We start from the raw sequence: 26437 nt of genomic DNA on the forward strand, positions 1-26437 counted from the left end.
GATTGCAGCCAAATTTCTGGCCGATTGGCCTGCGCACGGGCGAGCTAATGCTCGCGCGCGCGCGGGCCAAGCCAGGGGGCCTCGGTCCCATTGGCTTGCGCGCGCGCGAGGGGTGATGCCCGCGCGTGCGCAGGGCAATTTATTTGAAAAAAAAATTTTTTTATTTTTTTTTATTCTTTTATTTAGACTTTGATTATTGTCTAACATGGTTTAATAATGATTAATGAGATTAATGAGAGATTAGAACTCGGGTCATCACAACAACAAAAACATCATGCATGGATAATAGCTTATATGGTGGCCAAATAAAAGTTTTAGACATGCCTTGACAATTCTAGGACGATAATTGATGTGTATACGAGCCTCCGGGACGACGAACGAACCAAAATCTTCAAAGAGCTAGGTTGGAACGGCTATGGAGGATGAGTTTTCTGAAGAAATCGTGAATAAAGGCTGAAGATGATGATAGGAGGCGGCTGATACGTTTTTGATCGGCTAAAGAAATTAATTTTAGGTTTAAATTTGAGTAGATAATGGGTAGATTTAGGATAATAACTAATATAAATTAATTAGGTAGATAATATAACATAAACATAAGATTTTAAACTTTTAAAAAATACCTACTAATCTGATATATAATAATAAATCCCGAAATATAATATTAAAGGATTTTTAAAGATCAATAAAAGTCATTAAAATGCCTTATTTTGGCCAAAAATCAATTTTTAAATAAATATATAAGTAAATACTAAAATTTTTTTGACAAAATACCTTATAATATTATTTTAAGGCTCATAAAACTCATAAAATATTTTTGGCTAAGAATTTTGATATCTCGTTCGTCCACGGTCCCGTCTACGCGATCAAAAAAAAAAAATTCTTTAAAAATCTAGAATTTCCATAATTATGGGTTAAATGCTAAAATAAATTAAATCATGCATATAAATCACATAATATCACATAAATACATTTAATCCTTAATTAAAAATTAATTTCTCCTAATTATGCATGCGGATTTACGTTTAAAATTTCTGGGTGTTACATATGCTTATATGTTGCACGAGTATGTGCTATGTGCTTTATCATGTTTTATTGTTTTAGCACATGCATGTTTTTACACTGGACTGCATCTGGTATGATGTGAGTCATGACAGTTTCAATCGGTGATGTGTTACTCCTTATGGATTTGTGTCTGGGGAGGCTCAATACCTGGTTTTGCTATCACTAGGAGCGACCACGACGATGGAGTAGACGCTATAGTCGATAGGGTGAATATACGAGTACCCCCGCGAAGTCTCTCTCTAGCAAGGTGCTGTATATTCGGTGGCACATGAGCAGGCTGTTTTACCCAGGATTTTAAAGTCATTTGTATGCTGCATATTTTTTTATATATCATTGCTTTTGTATTGTGCGTAGTCGCTCACTCCCTTATATTTTGGTGTTCTTGGGATACCTTTTGGCGGGGCAGGTTTGAGACTGGACGGTCCCGGTAGTTCTCAGCAGGGTTGAGACTGGTACCAGAGAGGAGGTAGTTTTTAGGGGCTTTGATAACCTAAAAAAACTTTTCGATATGGTTGTATAAGAGTATTTATGCACTTTGTACTGTCGTCGGTTGTATTTTGCTGATTGGATTTTTCGTATATTAAATTATCCGCTCTTTACGCTTTAATTATTTTATGCATGCACTAATAACTCTGATTAGGTAGGGGATCCGGGTAGGGTCGCTACAGACAAGCTGTACACTTGACCTCTATTCAATGCTTTTGTAAGTGGATCCGCTAAGTTATCATTTGATTTGACGTAATCAATTGTGATAACTACATTTGAGATCAATTGTCATTCGCTATTGTATCTTCGACGAATATGTCGAGACTTACCATTATACATAGTATTATGTGCCCTTGCAATTACCGATTGGCTGTCACATTGTATCATAATTGCAGGAACTGGATTTGACAAACAAGGAATATCCTCCAGAAAATTCCTAAGCCATTCTGCTTCTTCCGCAGCTTTATCAAGTGCTATGAATTCAGATTCCATTGTGGATCTAGCGATGCAAGTTTGTTTTGACGATCTCCAAGAGACTGCACCACCACTAATGTTAAAAACATAGCCACTGCTAGATTTAGAGCCTTTGGTATCAAAAATCCAATTCGCATCACTGTATCCTTCAAGCACCGCGTGATATCTTGTGTAATGTAATCCATACTCCAGATTGTGTCTTAGATATCTAAGCACCTGAAACGACCAAATTTTCTAAAATAACCTATGCGGAATTTTTTTTTTTATATCCTAAGTAAAATAAATGTACATACATGCCCATACATATATGCACAACAATAAACAGATTTAAAAATAACTTAAATAAAATGCAACATTTCATACTTAAATATCTGAGTCAAACTTAAATAAAATACTGTCAAAACAATTAACTTAAAAGTTTGCATGTAATAAAATTACTTAATAAAAATAGTATTAAAATTCGCCACTGAAAAGACTTAAAAGAAATAAATAAATAACAGAGTTTAAAATTCTTAAAAATATTCATAATGACTCAAACGACGGCTGCGGGGGATCACTGCCTGTCTGCTCATATGTCCTCGCCGCCGGTAGGTACTACATCTTCCTCTACGTACTCACCTGCACCATATAAGTGTAGTGAGCCTAGAGGCCCAACATGCTAACATAACAAGGATTTAAAATAATTTAAATCACTGAAGTACTAATACATAACATATACATGAATGGGCATGCTTAAAAATCATGAATCATAACTTAAAATCTTGCTTAAACTTGATCTTAAATATAATCATATAATACATACATAAACATTGTTGAGCATAACATTTTTCTAACATCGCGTGGTCAGTCTCTTAAAACCAACGTACGCGGCGGTGACGAATCACCTCTTGCTGGTAGTAAACTACCCTTAAATTGACATTAAACTGCCCTTAACATGTGGGGGCTTGTCCCCCTTAAATTGTCACACTACTTCAACTTCCAACAGAAAATTATTTTCTTGCTCAACCTTAAACATTAAATCATGCCATAAAATTATTTCATGAATGCACGTACTTAAATAAAAATATGTGTCCTTCATATATATTTAATTTAATTTTTATATTAACATATAAATACTAAAATAACTTTCATGCATAAAATAATTAAATATATAATTAGGACACATGCAATTTCTCATGGTTTGTACTGAACTGCTGGCCCTCACACTCAAGCTCATTTTCTTAAATTCTGGCCCATTCACACTGAGACTGGCCCATTAACATACTTAAGCCCATTAACACATTTCTAAGCCCAATAAATCAATTAAAACCCATTAGCACATACGTGGCCCAATAACAACTTAATCTGGTCCAATGGGCCCAAAAGCCCAAAGACTGGCCCAATAACTTCCATGGTCTCCCAAGCCCATAAAAATTATCGGGCTAATTTAATTTAATTTAATTAAGCCCAATAACAATTAAATTCAACCCAAATAATTAAATGAAACCCAATTAAATTTTTGGATTTAATTAGGCCCATTTAACACTTAATTAAACTTAAAACGTAAAAATAAAAATACCCGAGCCCGACTCACTTAACCCAGACCCGGACCCAACTAACATAACCCATGACTTTCCAGACCCAACCCGGACCCAACAACCCGACCCAGATCCACTCTAAACCCTAAAACCCGATCCCCCCCTCTTGTATAGCCCTCTGCCGCGAGCAGCAGCCACTCCATGGCTGCTGCCGGCCTGCTCTGGCCGCCCTTGGCAGGAGCTCCACCGCCCAGATGTAGCCCACGTCTGGGCGGTCCTAACCTGACCACAACCCCAGCCCCATGCAGCCCCAGCCATCATGCCGATCGCCCCTTCCTCTGAACCCTAAACTGCGCACAAAAGGGACCGATCTTGCACCAGCCCTTACCTGGGCTCGTTTGGCTCGAACCACTTGAGCCACTCGAGTCCAGACCACCCTCACACAGTCTAGGAACCCTTGGCCAGCAGCTGGACGCACCCATGGCAATTAAACGTGAGCATGATTCAACAAATACATGAACAAGGCGCATACATCCAACCAAATCTTGATTTTTCTGAAAATTCTTGAATAAAACTGATGCTTACACACACACACGCATAAACACTGATATGACACAATAAAAACGAAAAGAAACATGCCTAGCACCGAAGATTGAAGAGAAGTAGGCGTAGATGACGATTCCGGGACGACGGGACGATGATCAACCACCTTGGAAGCTTAAACTCGATCTCCTATGGAGTTTTCTGGGGTGTCACGATGAAGGAGGTGAAGAACAAGGGAGGGGGCGGCGGCTGTAGGCTTGAAGACGTGGGTTTGGGTAGATTTAGGGTGTAGTTTAATTAAAACAAGGTTTTGGATAATTAAAATATTAATAAGGGTTTTAAATATAAAATATATAACTTAAAAACTCTAAATAATAATTAAAAATCTGATAACTAACTTAAAATCCCAAAATATAAATTTTAGGGAATTTTAAAGGTAATTAAAAGTCAATATTTTGGGCTAAATTTGGATAAAAAGGACTCCTACAATTATATAAAATCAAATACTGAAAATTTTGAGGAAATAAAACTCAAAATAATATTTTTGGGCTCTAAAAAGACTCATAAAAATAATTTGGGTAAAAAGTTGTCATCTCGTCCGTCCACGGTCCAGTCTACGCGATAAAATAACTAAATTCCCATAAATCATGAAAAATCTCTAATTATGGGTTAAATGCTTAAAAATAACTTAAAACATGCACGAATAATTTCACATAATTACTTAACCCATAATCTAAAATTCTAAATAAATAAAATCCCTAATTATGCATGCGAATTTACGTACTAAAAATACTGGGTGCTACAATTCTCCCCCTCTTAATTTGAATTTCGTCCTAGAAATTAGAGTACTTACTCGAATAACTCCGGGTAGCGAGTCCTCATGTCTGCCTCGGTCTCCCAAGTGGCTTCCTCCTCGGAATGATTATGCCACTGGACTTTGACCATCGGTATGACCCGCGTCCTCAATCTCCGCTCCTCTCTGGCTAAGATCCGAACAGGCCTCTCCTCAAATACTAGATCCAGTGCTAACTGCAAAGGTTCGAAATCTAGTACATGCGCCGGATTCGAGACGTATCTCCGTAGCATGGATACATGGAAAATGTTGTGCACTGCCGCAAGCCCTGGTGGCAAAGCCAAATGGTAGGCCAACGTGCCAACTCTCTCCAAGATCTCAAATGGCCCAATATATCTCGGATTCAACTTGCCTCTGCGTCCGAATCTCATCACCCCTTTCATAGGTGATACTTTCAGAAACACATGATCACCCACTGCAAACTCAAGATCTCGTCGTCGAGTATCAGCATAACTCTTCTGACGACTCTGAGCTGTCCTCATACGATTCCGAATCTGAATCACAATGTCTGCAGTCTGCTGTACAATCTCGGGACCCAATAGAATCCTCTCTCCAACCTCATCCCAATGAATAGGAGATCTGCATCTCCTCCCATACAAAGCTGCATAAGGAGACATACCTATAGACGCCTGAAAGCTGTTGTTATAGGTAAACTCCACTAATGGCAATCTCGTCTCCCATGAGCCCTGAAAATCGATGACACGGGCTCTCAGTAAGTCCTCAAGAATCTGTATTACCCTCTGAGACTGACCATATTTCTGGGCATGAAAAGTTGTGCTGAAAAGTTGTCGAGTCCCCAATGCTGTATGTAGACTCTTCCAGAACGCAGACGTAAATCTCGGATCTCTGTCTGACACAATGACACTGGTATGCCATGCAGTCTAACAATATCCTTGATGTAAAGCTCCGCATACTGTGTCAATGAGTAAGTAGTCCTCACTGGCAAGAAATGAGCAGACTTGGTGAGTCTATCCACGATCACCCAAATAGCCGTGCAACCTCTGGCACTCCTCGGTAAACCAACTACAAAGTCCATCGTAATGTTCTCCCATTTCCATTCCGGAATAGGAAGAGGTCTAAGAAGTCCTGCTGGACGCTGATGTTCTGCCTTGACCTGCTGACAAGTCAAGCACTCTGACACAACTCTCCCGATGTCTCTCTTCAACCCGGGCCACCAATACAATAGCTGTAAATATCGGTACATCTTCGTACTTCCGGGGTGAATGGAGTACGGAGATATGTGAGCCTCTGCTAAAATCTCAGCTCTCAACTGATCGACGTTCGGTACCCACATCCTACCACGGTACTGAACAATGCCATCCACAACTGTATAAAGAAGACCACCCTTGGCCTCATCTCTCTGCCTCCAACGTTGTAACTCCTCATCAATAGGTTGTCCATCTCTGATCCGATTTCGTAGAATCGGCTGCACCATCAACACTGACAAGCTCGGTGCATGACCACTCGAGTAAAACTCCAAATCAAACCTATGAATCTCGCTCTGCAGTGGTAACTGTACTGTCAAACACGATACCATTGACGACTTCCGACTCAAAGCATCGGCCACTACATTAGCTTTACCTGGATGGTAGCTAATGTCACAGTCGTAATCCTTCACCAACTCCAACCATCTCCGTTGCCTCATGTTCAACTCCTTCTGAGTGAAGAAGTACTTGAGGCTCTTATGATCAGTGAAAATCTTGCACTTCTCGCCGTACAGATAGTGCCTCCAGATTTTCAAAGCGAAGACCACTGCTGCTAACTCCAAGTCATGTGTCGGGTAGTTCTGCTCATGAATCTTCAACTGCCTCGACGCATAAGCAATAACCTTACCACCCTGCATAAGTACTGCACCTAAACCCAGCTTAGACGCGTCGGTGTACACCACTAACTCCTCGTGTGGTACTGTCATCGCCAAAACCGGTGCGGTAGTGAGTGCTTCCTTCAGCTGATCGAAGCTCCTCTGATAGTCTGAACTCCAAATAAACTTTGCATTCTTCTTGGTTAATGAAGTTAAGGGTACTGCAATAGAGGAAAAACCCTTGATGAACTTCCAATAATATCCTGCCAAACCCAAAAAACTGCGAATCTCCGAAGCATTCCTTGGAATACCCCATTTTTGCACTGCCTCAACCTTCAGCTGATCCACTGCAATCCCATCTCTCGAAATAATGTGGCCAAGAAATGCCACCTACTCAAGCCAAAACTCGCACTTGCTGAACTTGGCATACAAACGCTGCTCCCTCAAAGTCTGCAAGGCTGTCTGTAGATGCTGCCTATGCTCCTCAATGCTCCTAGAATAGATCAAGATATCATCAATGAAGACTATGATGAACTGATCAAGATACGGCTGAAATACCCGGTTCATGAGATCCATGAAAACCGCTGGAGCATTGGTCAGCCCAAATGGCATTACTAAGAACTCGTAATGCCCATAACGTGTCTGGAAAGCAGTTTTGGACACATCTGCATCTCTAACTCGCAGCTGATGATATCCAGATCGCAGGTCGATCTTGGAGAACACCGAAGCTCCCTGCAACTGATCAAATAAGTCCTCTATCCTCGGCAGTGGGTACTTATTCTTCACTGTGACCCTGTTGAGCTCTCGATAATCGATGCACAGTCTCATACTGCCATCTTTCTTCTTCACAAATAACACTGTTGGAAAAACTGGCGAGTTCCCAGACCAATTACGATTGATACCCGGTGCAGCGGAAGTTTAAAAATTTTTCATGGAACGTTTCCATGGTATGGGTATCAACCGTTCATCGATTGAATTACGTGTGTGTGTAAAATTTAAATAACAATTAAATAAATTTTACCTCAAATCTCGCAACGAGATTAATGGACACCAACAGAACAATTCTGCTCTTGTTGTCTCTCCCTGGAACCGATGAACGCCTTCAATCAGGTCCACGAACAGAGGTTTAATCCCTCTGATAGATTGCACTAGAAAATCTATCAGAAGTTTTCTGCGAAGAGAATACACGAATTTGATTCGTTATTCCTTACTGTGATTCAAAATCACAGACCGGAATTTCTCTGTGACAGAGCAAGGGGGCGGCCGAAATATTATTTGAGAGAGCTAGGGTTTTTCGATTTTTGCTCTAAAAAATTATGACCTGTTGTGTGTAATTTCTGTACTGAAATAACTTATTTATAATGCAGGCCACTAACACCTTAGGGCCCATTAGTCATAAGCTGGGGCCCGACAAGCAAAGCCCGCTCGTTCAGAAATTAATATAAAATTCATCGTGACTCCGATTGATGAAACGATTTCACCAATGTGCACAGAAACCATTTCTGCACGTTTTAAAGTCAAAATAAATTTTCCTGAATCCGAATTCAGTGGTTTCCAAAAATGTCCATCCCTATGTCATTTTAGGAAATCCTACTCCCTTACTCTTATTTAAGAAGTCCAACTCCTTAGTTCATTAAATTTAACTCTTTAAATTTAACTATCTCAACGGGGATTAAAACTCCATTACACTGTGTGACCCTCAATGGTTCAGGGATACAGCTAGCCGTGGGCTCACAACTCCTTGTGACTCGGAACAACACTTTCCGACTTGCCCAACGAATCATGGTAAAGCGCCTAGCAACATCGCCCCATGATTCCCTAGGTATCACTGATAGTGCCTACAAGAACCAGTAGATTTTGGTTAACGTACAGTACGGTCCCTTCATCCATATATCCTGATCGAATCAACAACCATTGGTATATCGAGAGTCGCTCAAGATTCGATAACTATGCAATACATCTTGAAGATCAAATTAGTGACATCGCATGTGCTACTAAGAAACCATTTCTTAAATCACATCAAGTACTCTGGCCAGAGATTTGTCACACTAATATCTCCTCAGATCGCATAGGATATCCACACTCGCAAGTATGTGGTGAATCCTTGACAACAATGCATTGACTCCTATATGTGTCGTAACTGTACCCAATCTCGACACCTGATGACCCCCTCAGAGTCGGTAAACGAGTCAAAGCACAGTACTAGCATATAGAGTCTCCATGATGTTTCAAGTCGTAAGGACTAATGGTGTACAACCAAAACCGCGGACTTTATCCACTCGATAAGTGATAACCACTTGGAAAGTCCGGATAGGGTAGTTCGACTATTCATCCTATGAATATCCATTTGCATGCTTCGAACATCTCCATGTTCCCTACCAATGAAACGTGGTACTCCGCATCGCAAATGCTAGTCTCAAACTCGAGCGATCCTTATCCTTATTATCGGACGGCTCAATCGACTAGGAACAGTTTAGAATATACAGTGACTATAAGATGTATTTCATGATAGACATCCCCATGTTCTACCACATCTTACATACACTATAGTATATTCAAGGTCTTTATCAAAACAACAATAGTATATCACAATATAACAATATGAAGTAATATAAAGTCATTGCCATAAAAGTGTAAATAATATTAAACAAAAGATTGTTTATACAAAGAGTCAACAAAGCCCATAGCCACACAGTTGGCTCACTGGGCACCCACTCTTACAATCTCCCACTTGCCCTATAGCCAACTAGTCATACTACGTAGACCCATTGCTTCGCGATGTTTGTCAAACAATGGTCCTGGCAAAGGCTTAGTAAGTGGATCAGCGATATTGTCTGCAGAGGCCACTCGTTCGACACTGATGTCTCCTCTTTCCACAATCTCCCGGTTTATGTGGTATTTCCTCAGTACGTGTTTGGATCTTTGATGAGACCTTGGTTCCTTTGCTTGAGCAACGGCACCCGTGTTGTCGCAGTACACCGGGACTGGACCAACAAATTCAGGAATGACGCCCAACTCTTGGACGAAATTCCTCATCCAAACGGCCTCTTTAGCAGCAACTGATGCTGCAATGTATTCAGCCTCAGTGGTGGAATCCGCTGTGGTGTCCTGCTTGGAACTCTTCCAAGAGACAGCACCACCATTGAGCATGAACACAAATCCAGAGGTTGACTTCGAGTCATCCACATCACTTTGGAAGCTAGAGTCGGTATAGCCTTCCAGTTTGAGTTCTCGTCCTCCATAAACCATGAACATATTCTTAGTCCTTCGCAAGTACTTACGAATGTCCTTCACGGCTTTCCAATGCATCTGACCAGGATTAGACTGATATCTGCTCGTGACACTCAGAGCAAATGCTACATCCGGTCTGGTAGATATCATCCCATACATGATACTACCTATAGCTGACGCATATGGTACATGTGTCATATTCTCTATCTCTGCATCAGTCTTGGGACACATAGACTTGGATAGAGAAACTCCATGACACATGGGTAGATGTCCTCTCTTGGACCCATCCATTGAAAACCGTTTCAATATGGTATCGATGTAGGTTGATTGAGTGAGTCCTATCATTCTCTTAGATCTATCCCTATAGATCTGTATTCCAAGAATGTAGGATGCCTCACCCAAATCCTTCATCGAAAATCTACCTGATAACCATATCTTTGTTGACTGCAACATCCCTACATCATTCCCAATGAGTAGGATGTCATCAACATAAAGTACTAAGAATGTCACCGCATCCTTAACTACTTTCTTGTACACGCAAGGTTCCTCCGGGTTCTTGATGAAACCAAAATCTTTTATTGTTTCATCAAATTTCTGGTTCCAACTTCTTGATGCTTGTTTTAGACCATAAATTGATCTCTGAAGCTTGCATACCTTATGCTCGCTTCCCATGGATGTGAACCCCTCAGGCTGCTTCATATAGATTTCCTCCTTAATGTCTCCATTAAGAAAAGCAGTCTTCACATCCATTTGCCATATCTCATAGTCATACCATGCAGCTATGGCAATTAGGATTCTTATGGACTTGAACATTGCGACTGGTGAAAAGGTTTCATCATAGTCAACTCCTTGCCTTTGAGTATAACCTTTCGCCACCAATCGCGCCTTGTAAGTCAATATCTTACCATCAGGCCCAAGCTTTCTTTTGTAGATCCATTTACACCCTATTGGAACAATTCCATCGGGAGGATCCACTAAAGACCAGACTTGGTTAGTATGCATCGAATCCAATTCTGATTGCATAGCTTCAAGCCATAAATTCGAATCCGCATCAGAAATTGCTTCCTTGAAGCTTCTTGGATCACATCCAATGTCGGGTTCATCTTGACCCTCTTCAAGAAGAAGACCATATCGAACTGGAGGTCTAGAAGTCCTCTCGGATCTTCTAGGTGCAGGCGTGTCCAGCAATGGTTCCTGAGGTGTGGGATCGTTATTTTGTATTTCGGGTTCTTCTCGAACTTCTTCGAGTTCCATCATCTCGCCTTTCTTATCCAATAAGAACTCCTTCTCCAAGAAGGTGGCATTCCGTGAAACAAACACCTTTGTTTCAGCAGGATAATAGAAATAATATCCGATTGAATTCTTCGGATACCCCACAAAATAACACAAGCTGGATCGACTATCCAACTTATCTCCCACTGTCCGCTTCACGTAAGCAGGACATCCCCAAATCCTCAAGTATGAATACTTAGGAGCTTTGCCATTCCATAACTCGTATGGTGTTTTGTCCACTGCTTTAGTGTGGACGTTATTCAACAACAATACCGCCGTTTCAAGCGCATAGCCCCAAAACGAAGGTGGAAGCTCAGTGAAGCTCATCATGGATCGAACCATGTCCAACAAAGTTCGATTACGACGCTCCGATACACCATTAAGCTGTGGTGTCATAGGAGGAGTCCACTGAGAGAGAATCCCATTCTCTTTTAGATAGTCCAAAAACTCGGTACTCAAGTATTCTCCACCTCGATCCGATCGAAGTGCTTTAATAATTTTACCTAGCTTGTTTTCTACTTCAGCCTTGAATTCTTTGAATTTTTCAAATGCTTCAGACTTATATTTCATTAAATATAAATACCCATACCTAGAATAATCATCAGTAAAGGTAATGAAGTAGGTGTGGCCATGTTGAGTCCCTACTCTAAATGGACCACAAACATCTGTATGGATCAAATCCAACAGATTTTGACTACGTTCAGGCTTCCCCTTAAAAGGAGATTTAGTCATTTTCCCTTTTAGGCAGGATTCACAAGTAGGTAGAGAGTTAATATCAGACATATCAAACATACCCTCTCCCACTAGCTTGTTCATCCTCCTTGAGGAAATATGACCTAGTCTAGCGTGCCAAAGGTTTGCCGGGTTTTGACTATCGATTTTCCTTTTGTTTGTTGTCGCCGGTTTGTCAATACAATTTACTGGAACGTCTTTTAGTTTTAAATTGTATAGATCGTTTTCAAGTTGTCCATTTCCAATTAAACATTCATTCTTGTAAATATTGCAAATCCCATTCACAAAATTACAAGAATAACCATCTCTATCAAGCATAGAAATAGAAATAATGTTTTTAATTAAATCTGGCACAAATAAAACATCTCTCAACAATAATTTAAAACCATTCTGCAAAATCAAACAAACATCTCCAATGGCCGTAGCTTCAACTCTGGAACCATTCCCGAGCCTCAGCTGGGTCTCACCCATTCTAAGCCTGCGACTTCTTGTCATCACCTGCAAATCATTGCAAATGTGAGATCCACATCCGGTATCCAATACCCAAGAAGTTGTATTAAGTGACATGTTTATTTTGATATAGAACATACCCTTTGCAGTTCCCAACTGCTCAAGATACTCCTTGCAGTTGCGCTTCCAATGACCCGGCTTCTTGCAGTAATGGCAAACATCCTTGGATTTTCCATCGTTTGAAGCCTTTGTCTTTTGCTTCTTCTCGGGTTCCACTTTCTTGGGTGGGGCAGAACGTTTCTTGCCCTTCATACTTGGCCCCTTCTTAGCAGAAGATGAGGAGCCCACCAAGAAAGCTGGCTTATCCTTCTTAAGTGTGGATTCATATGTAACGAGCATATTGACCATCTCTTCAAGGGTGGCCTCTATCTTGTTCATATTAAAATTTATCACGAATCCATCAAATGAAGAAGGAAGAGATAGAAGCAGCAAGTCCACATTGAGTTCATGCTCCAACACCAAATCAAGGGTCGCTAACTTCTGTATGAGCCAAATCACTCGTACCCCATGATCACGGACCGAAGTCCCTTCACGCATGCGGCACGTCATCAACTCCTTAACAGTAGAGAACCTTTCAGCCCTCGACTGAGCCCCAAAAAGTTCCTTGAGTTGCGTGTGAATGTCAGCAGCATTCACCGTGTCCTCAAATCGCCTCTGGAGTTCATCAGACATCGAGGCTTGCATATAGTATTTGGTCTTGATGTCATGGTCACACCATGCATCAAGTTTGGCCAATTCCTCCGGACTTATGTCAGCTGGTGCTTCCTTCGGAGGTGCTTTCTCTAACACGTAGAGCATTTTCTCCGAAGTTAAGACAATCTTCAACTTCCGGAACCATTCCGTATAGTTGGCGCCAGTCAGCTTGTTTTGTTCGAGGATCGAGAATAAAGGATTTCGCGAATTCATTGTATGAAATACTGAAAAGGAAAAACAGACATATATCAATGATTGTTTAACAATTTACTAAGACATAAAATAGGCGAATTTAATTTTATGAATCTCACTCCCACTATTTTAACGATTTCACCACCCTCTAGTGAAAACGGGAAACTTTTTCCTTAGTGAGAACATAGAGTCCAATTGACAAACTTATGGTCCCGAATAATATCAGCCAACCATAATTCTCAAAAGGTAGAGCCCAATTGCTTCCAAAGCAACCCCCATGTATTTACCTCATGTCCAATAAGGGCCCAATAATATGACGCCGTTTAAAGTGACATGTCAAGATGACCCATCAATATTAAGTTGTGATGGACGGTCGCCATGTGGATCCCCAATAATATGAGCCGATCCCATGGGAGTTCCACCCAACTTACAACATTTGTCGATCCAATGTACAGCTTTCCGACGGACGGGCCCCCCCAATAATATGAGCCGGACCGTATCCGCGGGTAGCATCACATACATTGACCGTTGATGGAAGGTAGGAACATTTAAACAATATTTAAATTTCCTTTATTTATCTTGATATAAATTTTAAATCATATTTAAAATGAGGGATTTTATTTATAAAAATATTTGTCTCATCATATTTAATTTATTGCATGCATTGCCGGATTCACGCAATTTATGTCTAAACATGCATACAATCATAATATCACATATTATATAGGATGATCGATTCCATTTCTAATTGACCCGTGGTTGCCAATCACGGGTCTTAGTCCAATCCTAGGTAATATGCAGTATGCAAATGCAATCCTATTACATATGCTTCCAATTTACATTTCTTCAGTCTTCATTGTCTGCTGGGCCCACCATCTTCAAATCTTGATCTCCCACTAAATCTAATGTATTTACAATAAATAACAATGACAAGTAGGGGATACATTTTTAGGGGGTGGGAACGGGCTATAAACCAAGCCCACTTTTATTACATATGACATTCATATCGGGCCATAAACCAGGCCCATTAATAAAACCAACAACAATAAAGACAAAATGTAAATTCCTAACATACACCTACAAAATTGGTCATGGCAATCGATCATCCTTATCCAATAACATTTAATTCAAAATTAATTTATTGGATAACATGCTGTGGCAATTCAAATTTAAACAAGATAAAATCATATTTTATATAAAATCACATTTCACATATAAAATCATATTTTATCTCCATATCAAATAAAATCATATTTTATCTATAAAATCTAATTTTACAAATAAAATCATATTTTACTCAATATATCATAAGATCATATCTTATCATCAATTGTACCAAAATAATTGATTTCAAAATTCAATTTACGGATAAAATATTAAAATTTTCCAAAAATTCAAATTTATCCAAAATCAATTTTAAAATTTACGGACTCGAACAATTCGATCCGATATCTCGTGAACCAATCAAAAACAATTTTTGACCGGACCAAAAATAAAATTTTAACATATTAAAATTAATTTTTAATAAAATATTAATTTTTTCCCGCGGGCCACCCGGGACACTCCCGGGTTGGCCCGCACCCGGGGCGCGGGCCGGGGCAGCCCGGCTGCCCCCTTAGGGCAGTGCACAGCGCTGCGCTGGGCAGTGCACAGCGCTGCCCTGGGCAGCGCCGTGCGCCGCCCTGGGCGGCGACGGTCGCCGCCCTGGGCGGCGCCGTGCGCCCCCTTTGGGCGGCGCCGTGCGCCGCCCCTGGGGGCAGCGACCATCGCTGCCCCTTCCGGGCAGCGATCCAATCGCTGCCCGGGTTGCGCCCCCGGAAAAAAAAATTTTTTTTTTATTAAAAATATTTATTTTGTTTCAAAAACCGAGACTCAAAAATTTTGTACAATTGATTAATTCAATCGATTGATCTGAGCAACCTGGCTCTGATACCACTGTTGGAAAAACTGGCGAGTTCCCAGACCAATTACGATTGATACCCGGTGCAGCGGAAGTTTAAAAATTTTTCATGGAACGTTTCCATGGTATGGGTATCAACCGTTCATCGATTGAATTACGTGTGTGTGTAAAATTTAAATAACAATTAAATAAATTTTACCTCAAATCTCGCAACGAGATTAATGGACACCAACAGAACAATTCTGCTCTTGTTGTCTCTCCCTGGAACCGATGAACGCCTTCAATCAGGTCCACGAACAGAGGTTTAATCCCTCTGATAGATTGCACTAGAAAATCTATCAGAAGTTTTCTGCGAAGAGAATACACGAATTTGATTCGTTATTCCTTACTGTGATTCAAAATCACAGACCGGAATTTCTCTGTGACAGAGCAAGGGGGCGGCCGAAATATTATTTTAGAGAGCTAGGGTTTTTCGATTTTTGCTCTCAAAAATTATGACCTGTTGTGTGTAATTTCTGTACTGAAATAACTTATTTATAATGCAGGCCACTAACACCTTAGGGCCCATTAGTCATAAGCTTGGGCCCGACAAGCAAAGCCCGCTCGTTCAGAAATTAATATAAAATTCATCGTGACTCCGATTGATGAAACGATTTCACCAATGTGCACAGAAACCATTTCTGCACGTTTTAAAGTCAAAATAAATTTTCCTGAATCCGAATTCAGTGGTTTCCAAAAATGTCCATCCCTATGTCATTTTAGGAAATCCTACTCCCTTACTCTTATTTAAGAAGTCCAACTCCTTAGTTCATTAAATTTAACTCTTTAAATTTAACTATCTCAACGGGGATTAAAACTCCATTACACTGTGTGACCCTCAATGGTTCAGGGATACAGCTAGCCGTGGGCTCACAACTCCTTGTGACTCGGAACAACACTTTCCGACTTGCCCAACGAATCATGGTAAAGCGCCTAGCAACATCGCCCCATGATTCCCTAGGTATCACTGATAGTGCCTACAAGAACCAGTAGATTTTGGTTAACGTACAGTACGGTCCCTTCATCCATATATCCCGATCGAATCAACAACCATTGGTATATCGAGAGTCGCTCAAGATTCGATAACTATGCAATACATCTTGAAGATCAAATTAGTGACATCGCATGTGCTACTAAGAAACCATTTCTTAAATCACATCAAGTACTCTGGCCAGAGATTTGTCACACTAATATCTCCTCAGATCGCATAGGATATCCACACTCGCAAGTATGTGGTGAATCCTTGACAACAATGCATTGACTCCTATATGTGTCGTAACTGTACCCAATCTCGACACCTGATGACCCCCTCAGAGTCGGTAAACGAGTCAAAGCACAGTACTAGCATATAGAGTCTCCATGATGTTTCAAGTCGTAAGGACTAATGGTGTACAACCAAAACCGCGGACTTTATCCACTCGATAAGTGATAACCACTTGGAAAGTCCGGATAGGGTAGTTCGACTATTCATCCTATGAATATCCATTTGCATGCTTCGAACATCTCCATGTTCCCTACCAATGAAACGTGGTACTCCGCATCGCAAATGCTAGTCTCAAACTCGAGCGATCCTTATCCTTATTATCGGACGGCTCAATCGACTAGGAACAGTTTAGAATATACAGTGACTATAAGATGTATTTCATGATAGACATCCCCATGTTCTACCACATCTTACATACACTATAGTATATTCAAGGTCTTTATCAAAACAACAATAGTATATCACAATATAACAATATGAAGTAATATAAAGTCATTGCCATAAAAGTGTAAATAATATTAAACAAAAGATTGTTTATACAAAGAGTCAACAAAGCCCATAGCCACACAGTTGGCTCACTGGGCACCCACTCTTACAAACACTGGAGCTCCCCATGGAGAAAAGCTAGGACGAAGAAAGCCTTTCTCTAATAACTCCTGAATCTGTTCCTTCAACTCTTTCATCTCGGTAGGAGCAAGTCGGTACGGTGCCTTTGATATAGGCACGGTGTCTGGCACTAAGTCGATACTGAACTCCACATCTCTCACTGGTGGAATTCCTGCAACATCCTCCGGAAAGACGTCCGGAAAATCACGAACCACTTCTATCTCTGATAATGATCTGCTAGATGGTTCTGAGGCCGTGACAATACTCGCTAAAAAACCTCGGCAACCTCGTCTCAACAGCTTCCTCGTCTGAATATAAGATATCTGAAACAACCAAATTTTCTAAAATAACATATGCGGAAATATTTTTTTTTTTTATCCTAAGTAAAATAAATGTACATACATGCCCATACATATATGCACAACAATAAACAGATTTAAAAATAACTTAAATAAAATGCAACATTTTATACTTAAATATTTGAGTCAAACTTAAATAAATTACTGTCAAAACAATTAACTTAAAAGTTTGCATGAAATAAATTACTTAATAAAAATAGTATTAAAATTCGCCACTGAAATGACTTAAAAGAAATAAATAAATAATAGGGTTTAAAAATTATTAAAAATATTCATAATGACTCAAACGACGGCTGCGGGGGATCACTGCCTGTCTGCTCATACGTTCTCGCCGCTGGTACGTACTACATCTTCCTCTACGTACTCACCTGCACCATATAAGTGTAGTGATCCTAGAGGCCCAACATGTTAACATAACAAGGATTTAAAATAATTTAAATCACTGAAGTACTAATACATAACATATACATGAATGGGCATGCTTAAAAATCATGAATCATAACTTAAAATCTTACTTAAACTTGATCTTAAATATAATCATATAATACATACATAAACATTGTTGAGCATAACATTTTTCTAACATCGCATGGTCATATCCATAGTGTAACCTTAAACTTAAAAGGTACGCGGCGGTGACGAATCACCTCTTGCTGGTAGTAAACTACCCTTAAATTGACAGTAAACTGCCCTTAACATGTGGGGGCTTGTCCCCCTTAAATTGTCACACTACTTCAACTTCAAACATAAAATTATTTTTCTTGCTCAACCTTAAACATTAAATCATGCCATAAAATTATTTCATGAATGCATGTACTAGAATATAAATGTGTGTCCTTCATATATATTTAATTTAATTTTTATACTAACATATATATACTAAAATAACTTTCATGCATAAAATAATTAAATATATAATTAGGACACATGCAATTTCTCATGGTTTGTACTGAACTGCTGGCTCTAACACTCAAGCCCATTTTCTTAAATTCTGGCCCATTAACACTGAGACTGGCCCATTAACACTGAGACTGGCCCATTAACATACTTAAGCCCATTAACACATTTCTAAGCCCAATAAATCAATTAAAGCCCATTAGCACATACTTGGCCTAATAACAACTTAATCTGGCCCAATGGGCCCAAAAGCCCAAAGACTGGCCCAATAACTTCCATGGGCTCCCACGCCCATACAAATTATCGGGCTAACTTAATTTAATTTAATTAAGCCCAATAACAATTAAATTCAACCCAAATAATTAAATGAAACCCAATTAAATTTTTGGATTTAATTAGGCCCATTTAACCCTTAATTAAACTTAAAACTTAAAAATAAAAATACCCAAGCCCGACTCACTTAACCTGGACCCGGACCCAACTAACATAACCCATGACTATCCAGACCCGACCCGGACCCAACAACCCGACCCGGACCCACTCAAAACCCTAAACCCGATCCCTACTTCCCGTTTCATGCGGCCTCGAGCAGTAGCCCTTCTAGGGCTGCTGCCGCCCAGCTCCGGCCGCCCCTGGCCGAAGCTCTACCGCCTAGACGTGGCCCATGTCTGGGCGGTCCTAACCTGAGCAAGGCCCCGACCCCATGCAGCCCACGCACAGAGCACCGAACCCCCTTCCATCAAACCCTAAACCTGCGCCCCCAAGCCCGATCCTGCACCAGCACCTACCTGGGCTCGTTTGGCTCAAACCACTCGAGCCACTTGAGTCCAGACCACCCTCACACGACTTAGGGACCCCTGACCAGCAGCTATACTACCATGGAGGGAGAAAAACGTGAGCTTGAATGAAGAAAGCACATGAACGAGCATCAAGAACAAAACCGTCTCATTTTTCTGAAAATCTGTGAACAAATCGATGCATACACAACACACACATAATAATCACAGATATAGTGCGAAAAAGAGGAAGAAAACATGCCTATCACCGACGATGAGAGCTAGAATGCGTAGGCTACGATTCCGGGACGACGGGACGACGACAACCACTTGAAGCTTCAACAAAAATCGGCTATGGTGACTTAGGGCCTGCTGGCCGATTGGGAAGGTGATGGAGGCGGCTGTGGGCACTTAGGGTGAGTAGAAGATGGAATGAGCGTGTGATAGGGGATTTGGGCGATGGTTTGGGTAGTTTAGGATAATAATTTTGGAAAAATAGATAATCTAGGAGATAATAACATAATTACAAAGGTTCCTAAGTTTTTAAAATATTGATAACTTAAATAAAATATCACAAATCTCGAAATATTAAATTAGGGGATTTTTAAAGATAATAAAAAGTCAATAACATGGCTTAATTTGGGTAAAAACGGACTCCTAAAGTTATATAAAATTAAATACTGATAATTTTGAGGGCATAAAACTCAAAATAATATTTTTGGGCTCTAAAAAGACTCATAAAATAATTTGGGTAGAAAGTTGTCATCTCGTCCGTCCACGGTCCCGTCTACGCGATAAAATAACTAAATTTCCAAAAATCATGAAAAATCTCTAATTATGCGTTAAATTCTTAAAAATAACTTAAAACATGCACGAATAATTTCACATAATTATTTAACCCATAATCTAAAATTCTAAATAAATAAAATCCCTAATTATGCATGCGAATTTACGTACTAAAAATACTGGGTTCTACAATATCACCTGAGGAATATCACTTCTCTGAGATGCATGGAAAGTAAACGGGTCGCCTTCCGATGGTTTCACTGACACTGTTCTCCGACGAAAATCAATCGAAGCTCCATTGACTGTCAACCAGTCCATACCCAATATCAAATCAAATCCGCTCAACGGCAAAACCACTACATCTGCGCGAATGGAGTGCCTTTGCAGCTCCAACTCCAGCTCTCGAATGACACTAGAGGTAGTAATAATCTGTCCTGACGGCATAGTGACATCATAACCACTGTCGGCAATCTCAGGTGTGATGCCTATCCGTCTGATAAACTCCAGGGAGATAAACGAGTGTGTAGCCCCTGAATCTAGCAACGCAAACGTGGAGTTGTCTCCAACTAGAATTCTCCCTGCACGCCGAAGAATCCCAACAACTTCATACCATTACTAAACTTTCCCTCAAAGATGAGTCACTAAAAAAAAACCTTTAATTCTAATCACAAGTAAAACATGCTTCTTATTCTAACATGAAGATGGGTAACCCAAATAACAAATTATTCCACAAAAAATCGAAATTCTTAACCAAAAGAAGAAATCATAAAATACTAGGGTAAGATATACCGGTGATCAAGGAGGTATCTGGGTCTGCCTCCTCAGCATGCATCACGAACACTCTCCCTGTAGTGTTCTTCTTCCTCGGGCAATTGGCCATCTGGTGCCCTGGCTCTTTACAATGAAAACAGACGCCTGCTCCTAGAAGACATGGTCCTGGATGCATCTTCTGGCACTTCGGGCAAGTAGGATGTCCTCCAGTATTAGGGGCCCCGCCCCTAGTCTGCTGTCTCTGCTACTGTGGCTTCTGCTGGTTTGGGCCCTTAGACGGCCCAGTAAACTGCTTCTTCGCAGGAGGTTGCGAAGATGGTCGCTGAAACCCAGACTGAAACTGCCTCTTACTCTGCTGTTCCCTCTGTATCTCTCTCCTACCCTCCTCAGAACGCAAAGCTCTACTGACTGCAGCCTCATAAGTAGGGACGTCCGACATGCGAACGTCATGCTTGATGTCTGCCCTGAGCCCCTCAATAAACTATCGCATCTTCTCAGTTGCACTCCTAGCAATCAATGGCACAAGGTGACAGCCCCTCTCGAACTGTCGGATGTACTCCACAACGGTCTTGTCCCCCTGTCGGAGACTCATGAACTCTCGGATTATGCGGCTGCGCACGTCCTCAGTGAAATACTTGGAGTAAAACATCCTCCGGAAGTCTGCCCATAGCATAGTAGTCAGATTCACTCCTCGTGATGCACTCTCCCACCATAAGTCTGCATCACCTTCAGCATGTACACTGCGCACCTCACCTTGTCCGTATCAGTCAACCCAATATAAGCAAAGATGCTCTCCAAAGAACGGATCCACCCCTCAGCAACGAGTGGATCTGTGGCACCTGTGAACTCCTTCGGTCCCTTCTTCTGGAACCTCTCAGCCACGTCCTCATCATGGGAAAGTCTCGGACGCGCCGCCTGCTGCTCCAACAGAGCAGTAATCCTAGCCATCATGTTTGCATTGGCTTGCTCCAATGCTGAAAGAGGGTTCTGCGGAGGTGGGGATCTCCCATGCCTGTTAACTGGTCTCGGAGGCATTATGCATCACCACATATTTCTTTACGTAAATCGCCATGCATAACTAAGTACTTAAAAATTTTTTTGCTAACATAAATGCTTAAGTCTTAAACATGCTACTACTAAATCATACAAAAAGCAATTAAAACTTACAGACCGGTAGCGTGGATTTCTGAGCTCGCATAGTAGTGATGACCCCGCCAAGAACGCGTCTCTGATACCAATTGAAACGACCAAATTTTCTAAAATAACCTATGCGGAATTTATATATATTTTTTTTATATCCTAAGTAAAATAAATGTACATGCATGCCCATACATATATGCACAACAATAAACAGATTTAAAAATAACTTAAATAAAATGCAACAATTCATACTTAAATATCTGAGTCAAACTTAAATAAAATACTGTCAAAATAATTAACTTAAAAGTTTGCATGTAATAAAATTACTTAATAAAAATAGTATTAAAATTCTCCACTGAAAAGCCTTAAAAGAAATAAATAAATAACAGAGTTTAAAATTCTTAAAAATATTCATAATGACTCAAACGACGGCTGCGGGGGATCACTGCCTGTCTGCTCATACGTCCTCGCCGCCGGTAGGTACTACATCTTCCTCTACGTACTCACCTGCACTATATAAGTGTAGTGAGCCTAGAGGCCCAACATGCTAACATAACAAGGATTTAAAATAATTTAAATCACTGAAGTACTAATACATAACATATACATGAATGGGCATGCTTAAAAATCATGAATCATAACTTAAAATCTTGCTTAAACTTGATCTTAAATATAATCATATAATACATACATAAACATTGTTGAGCATAACATTTTTCTAACATCGCATGGTCATATCCATAGTGTAACCTTAAACATAAATGGTTCGACTGATCAGTCTCTTAAAACCAACGTACGCGGCGGTGACAAATCACCTCTTGCTGGTAGTAAACTACCCTTAAATTGACAGTAAACTGCCCTTAACATGTGGGGGCTTGTCCCCCTTAAATTGTCACACTACTTCAACTTCAAACATAAAATTATTTTCTTGCTCAACCTTAAACATTAAATCATGCCATAAAATTATTTCATGAATGCATGTACTTAAATAAAAATGTGTGTCCTTCATATATATTTAATTTATTTTTTATATTAACATATAAATACTAAAATAACTTTCATGCATAAAAAAATTAAATATATAATTAGGACACATGCAATTTCTCATGGTTTGTACTGAACTGCTGGCCCTCACACTCAAGCCCATTTTCTTAAATTCTGGCCCATTAACACTGAGACTGGCCCATTAACATACTTAAGCCCATTAACACATTTCTAAGCCCAATAAATCAATTAAAGCCCATTAGCACATACTTGGCCCAATAACAACTTAACCTGGCCCAATGGGCCCAAAAGCCCAAAGATTGGCCCAATAACTTCCATGGGCTCCCAAGCCCATAAAAATTATCGGACTAACTTAATTTAATTTAATTAAGCCCAATAACAATTAAATTCAACCCAAATAATTAAATGAAATCCAATTAAATTTTTGGATTTAATTAGGCCCATTTAACACTTAATTAAACTTAAAACTTAAAAATAAAAATACCCGAGCCCTACTCACTTAACCCGGACCCGGACCCAACTAACATAACCCATGACTTTCCAGACCCGACCCGGACCCAACAACCCGACCCGGATCCACTCTAAACCCAAAAACCCGATCCCCCCCTCTTGTATAGCCCTCGGCCCCGAGCAGCAGCCACTCCATGGCTGCTGCCGGCCTGCTCTGGCCGCCCCTGGCCGGAGCTCCACTGTCCAGACGTAGCCCACGTTTGGGCGGTCCTAACCTGACCACAACCCCAACCCCATGCAGCCCCATCCATCATGCCGATCGCCCCTTCCTCTGAACCCTAAACTGCTCACAAAAGGGACCCGATCTTGCACCAGCCCTTACCTGGGCTCGTTTGGCTCGAACCACTCGAGCCACTCGAGTCCAGACCACCCTCACACAGTCTAGGAACCCTTGGCCAACAGCTGGACGCACCCATGGCAATTAAACATGAGCATGATTCAACAAATACATGAACAAGGCGCATACATCCAAATCTCGATTTTTCTGAAAATTCTTGAATAAAACTGATGCTTACACACACACACGCATAAACACTGATATGGCACAATAAAAACGAAAAGAAACATGCCTAGCAACGAAGATTGAAGAGAAGTAGGCGTAGATGATGATTCCGGGATGACGGGACGATGATCAACCACCTTGGAAGCTTAAGCTCGATCTCCTATGGAGTTTTCTGGGCTGGCACGATGAAGGAGGTGAAGAACAAGGGAGGGGGTGGCGGCTGAAGGCTTGAAGATGTGGGTTTGGGTAGATTTAGGGTGTAATTTAATTAAAACAAGGTTTTGGATAATTAAAATATTAATAAGGGTTTTAAATATAAAATATATAACTTAAAAACTCTAAATAATAAGTAAAAATCTGATAACTAACTTAAAATCCCGAAATATAAATTTTAGGGAATTTTAAAGGTAATTAAAAGTCAATATTTTGGGCTAAATTTGGATAAAAAGGACTCCTACAATTATATAAAATCAAATACTGAAAATTTTGAGGAAATAAAACTCAAAATAATATTTTTGGGCTCTAAAAAGACTCATAAAAATAATTTGGGTAGAAAGTAGTCATCTCGTCCATCCACGGTCCCGTCTACGCGATAAAATAACTAAATTCCCATAAATCATGAAAAATCTCTATTATGGGTTAAATGCTTAAAAATAACTTAAAACATGCACGAATAATTTCACATAATTACTTAAACCATAATCTAAAATTCTAAATAAATAAAATCCCTAATTATGCATGCAAATTTACGTACTAAAAATGTAGCACTGTGCTAAATCTTTCCAATGAACATCATTTGGGCTACTGATAAATTGGCTCAATTTATTTACAGCACAAGAGATATCATGCCTGTACAGTTCGTGATGTACATAAGGCTTCCAATAATTATGGAGTATTCCAACTGAGAAAATGATTCCCCATGATTTTTACTCGAGTGGACGATCATATCAAGAGACATCTTTACAGTGAAACAATCATATGCATTAAATTTTTTTAAGACAATCTCAACATAATGAGACTGAGACTGGACTATCGCCTCAGGAGTCCTAGAGATTTTAATCCCTAGTATTAATTTGATAAAACCCAAATCCTTCATATCAAAATGTTTCGTTAACATTTTCTTTGTTTCTTTTATCACATCGTGATTACTCCCAATTATAAGCATGTCACCAACATATAGACATACTATGACATAAGATTTTCTTGTGCCTTTAATGTAGACACATTTGTCACACTTTTATTTTGAACCCATTTGATAGCATTGTGGTTTCAAATTTTTCATGCCATTGTTTGGGTGCTTGCTTCAGCCCATATATATAAGGATTTAACGAGTCGACATACCTTTTTTTCTTGACCCCGAAAAACAAAACCTTCGGGTTGATCAATTTAGATCTCTTCTTCTAACTCACCATTCAAGAATGATGTTTTTACATCCATTTGGTGTATCTCAAGGTTATGCAATGATGCTATACCAATGAGAACACAATGTAAGTTATTCTTTAGACTGGTGAATAAGTATCGAAAAAATCAAGGCCTTCTTTTTGTCTATATCCTTTAGCCACCAATCTAGCCTTGTATTTTTTGACTGTTCCATCGACTTTATATTTTCGTTTCAAGACCCATTTGCAGCCTAATGTTTTGGTACCTGGTGGAAGATCCACCAATTCCCAAGTGTGATTTTGCATAATGGAATCCATTTCTGTATTAATGACTTCTTTACAGTATGGAAACAATGCATCTCGCATGGTATTTGGTTCATTTTATAGAATGTAAGTGAGAAAATATGGACCCTATGACTTTTAATTTCTGGCTCTTTTGCTCCTTCTAAGTTTTTCACTTGGTGCAAAACATTCGTTCATCATATCTTTAGTTCTTTTATTAGAACTAACATTTTTAGCTAAACCTTCTCCTGGAGAGATGTTTTCACTTGCCAATTCAATTAGACCTCTATTCATGTTTGGTTCACCTCCTTGAGAAAAACCTTCATTTGACATTTCTACATTTCTTTGAATATTAGTTGCCTGATTACTCCTTTTGCAAGTAAATATGTTTTTAAAAAACACTGCATTTATGGACTCAATAGTCATTCCGTTGGTCAGTCCAGAAATTTCAGATTCATGTACAATAAATCTGTAAGCACTACTCTTAAGGGCATATCCTAAGAATATGCAGTCAACTGTCTTTGGGACAATCTTAACTTGCTTTGGCTTAAGGATTTAAACTTTTGCCAAGCACCCCCACATTTTGATGTATTTTTAGGAAGGTTTGTGACCTTTCCATAATTTATTCGGCATTTTATCACTTTTCTTGTGTGGTAGCTTATTCAGAATGTGATTAGCTGAAAGGATCGCTCCCCCCAACAAATTTTGGGGTAAGCCCGAACTTAATAACAATGGGTTCATTATCTCATTAAAAGTTCGATTTTTCCTTTCAAAAAATCTGTTTGATTGAGGTGAGTATGGTGCATTAGTTTGATGAATAATGCTGGATGAAGAACAAAATTCATCAAGTGATGC

The 26437-nt window shown here is 39.9% G+C and overlaps 1 protein-coding gene across 1 annotated transcript; it reads right to left on the reverse strand.

Annotated features, from left to right (window-relative positions):
- Positions 1-1836: 1836 nt before the first annotated feature.
- Positions 1837-25915, reverse strand: LOC140860990 (secreted RxLR effector protein 161-like). Its single transcript, XM_073263989.1, has 2 exons — positions 25811-25915; positions 1837-2238 (listed from the first exon to the last, which is right to left on the reverse strand). The coding sequence occupies exons 1-2, from the start codon at positions 25913-25915 to the stop codon at positions 1837-1839; spliced, it is 507 nt and encodes a 168-aa protein (XP_073120090.1).
- Positions 25916-26437: the final 522 nt, after the last annotated feature.

The sequence above is a fragment of the Henckelia pumila genome, chromosome 4 (assembly GCF_033568475.1).
Source record: "Henckelia pumila isolate YLH828 chromosome 4, ASM3356847v2, whole genome shotgun sequence".
NCBI lineage: Eukaryota > Viridiplantae > Streptophyta > Magnoliopsida > Lamiales > Gesneriaceae > Henckelia > Henckelia pumila.

Bases quoted from the DNA above. Each gene is read 5' to 3' on its own strand.
- LOC140860990 (XM_073263989.1), bottom strand. From the start codon at position 25,915: ATGTCAAATGAAGGTTTTTCTCAAGGAGGTGAACCAAACATGAATAGA. The intron at 2,239-25,810 runs GTTAGTTCTAAT...TGGTCGTTTCAG, and splicing joins GAGAAGGTTTAGCTAAAAAT to GTGCTTAGATATCTAAGACA.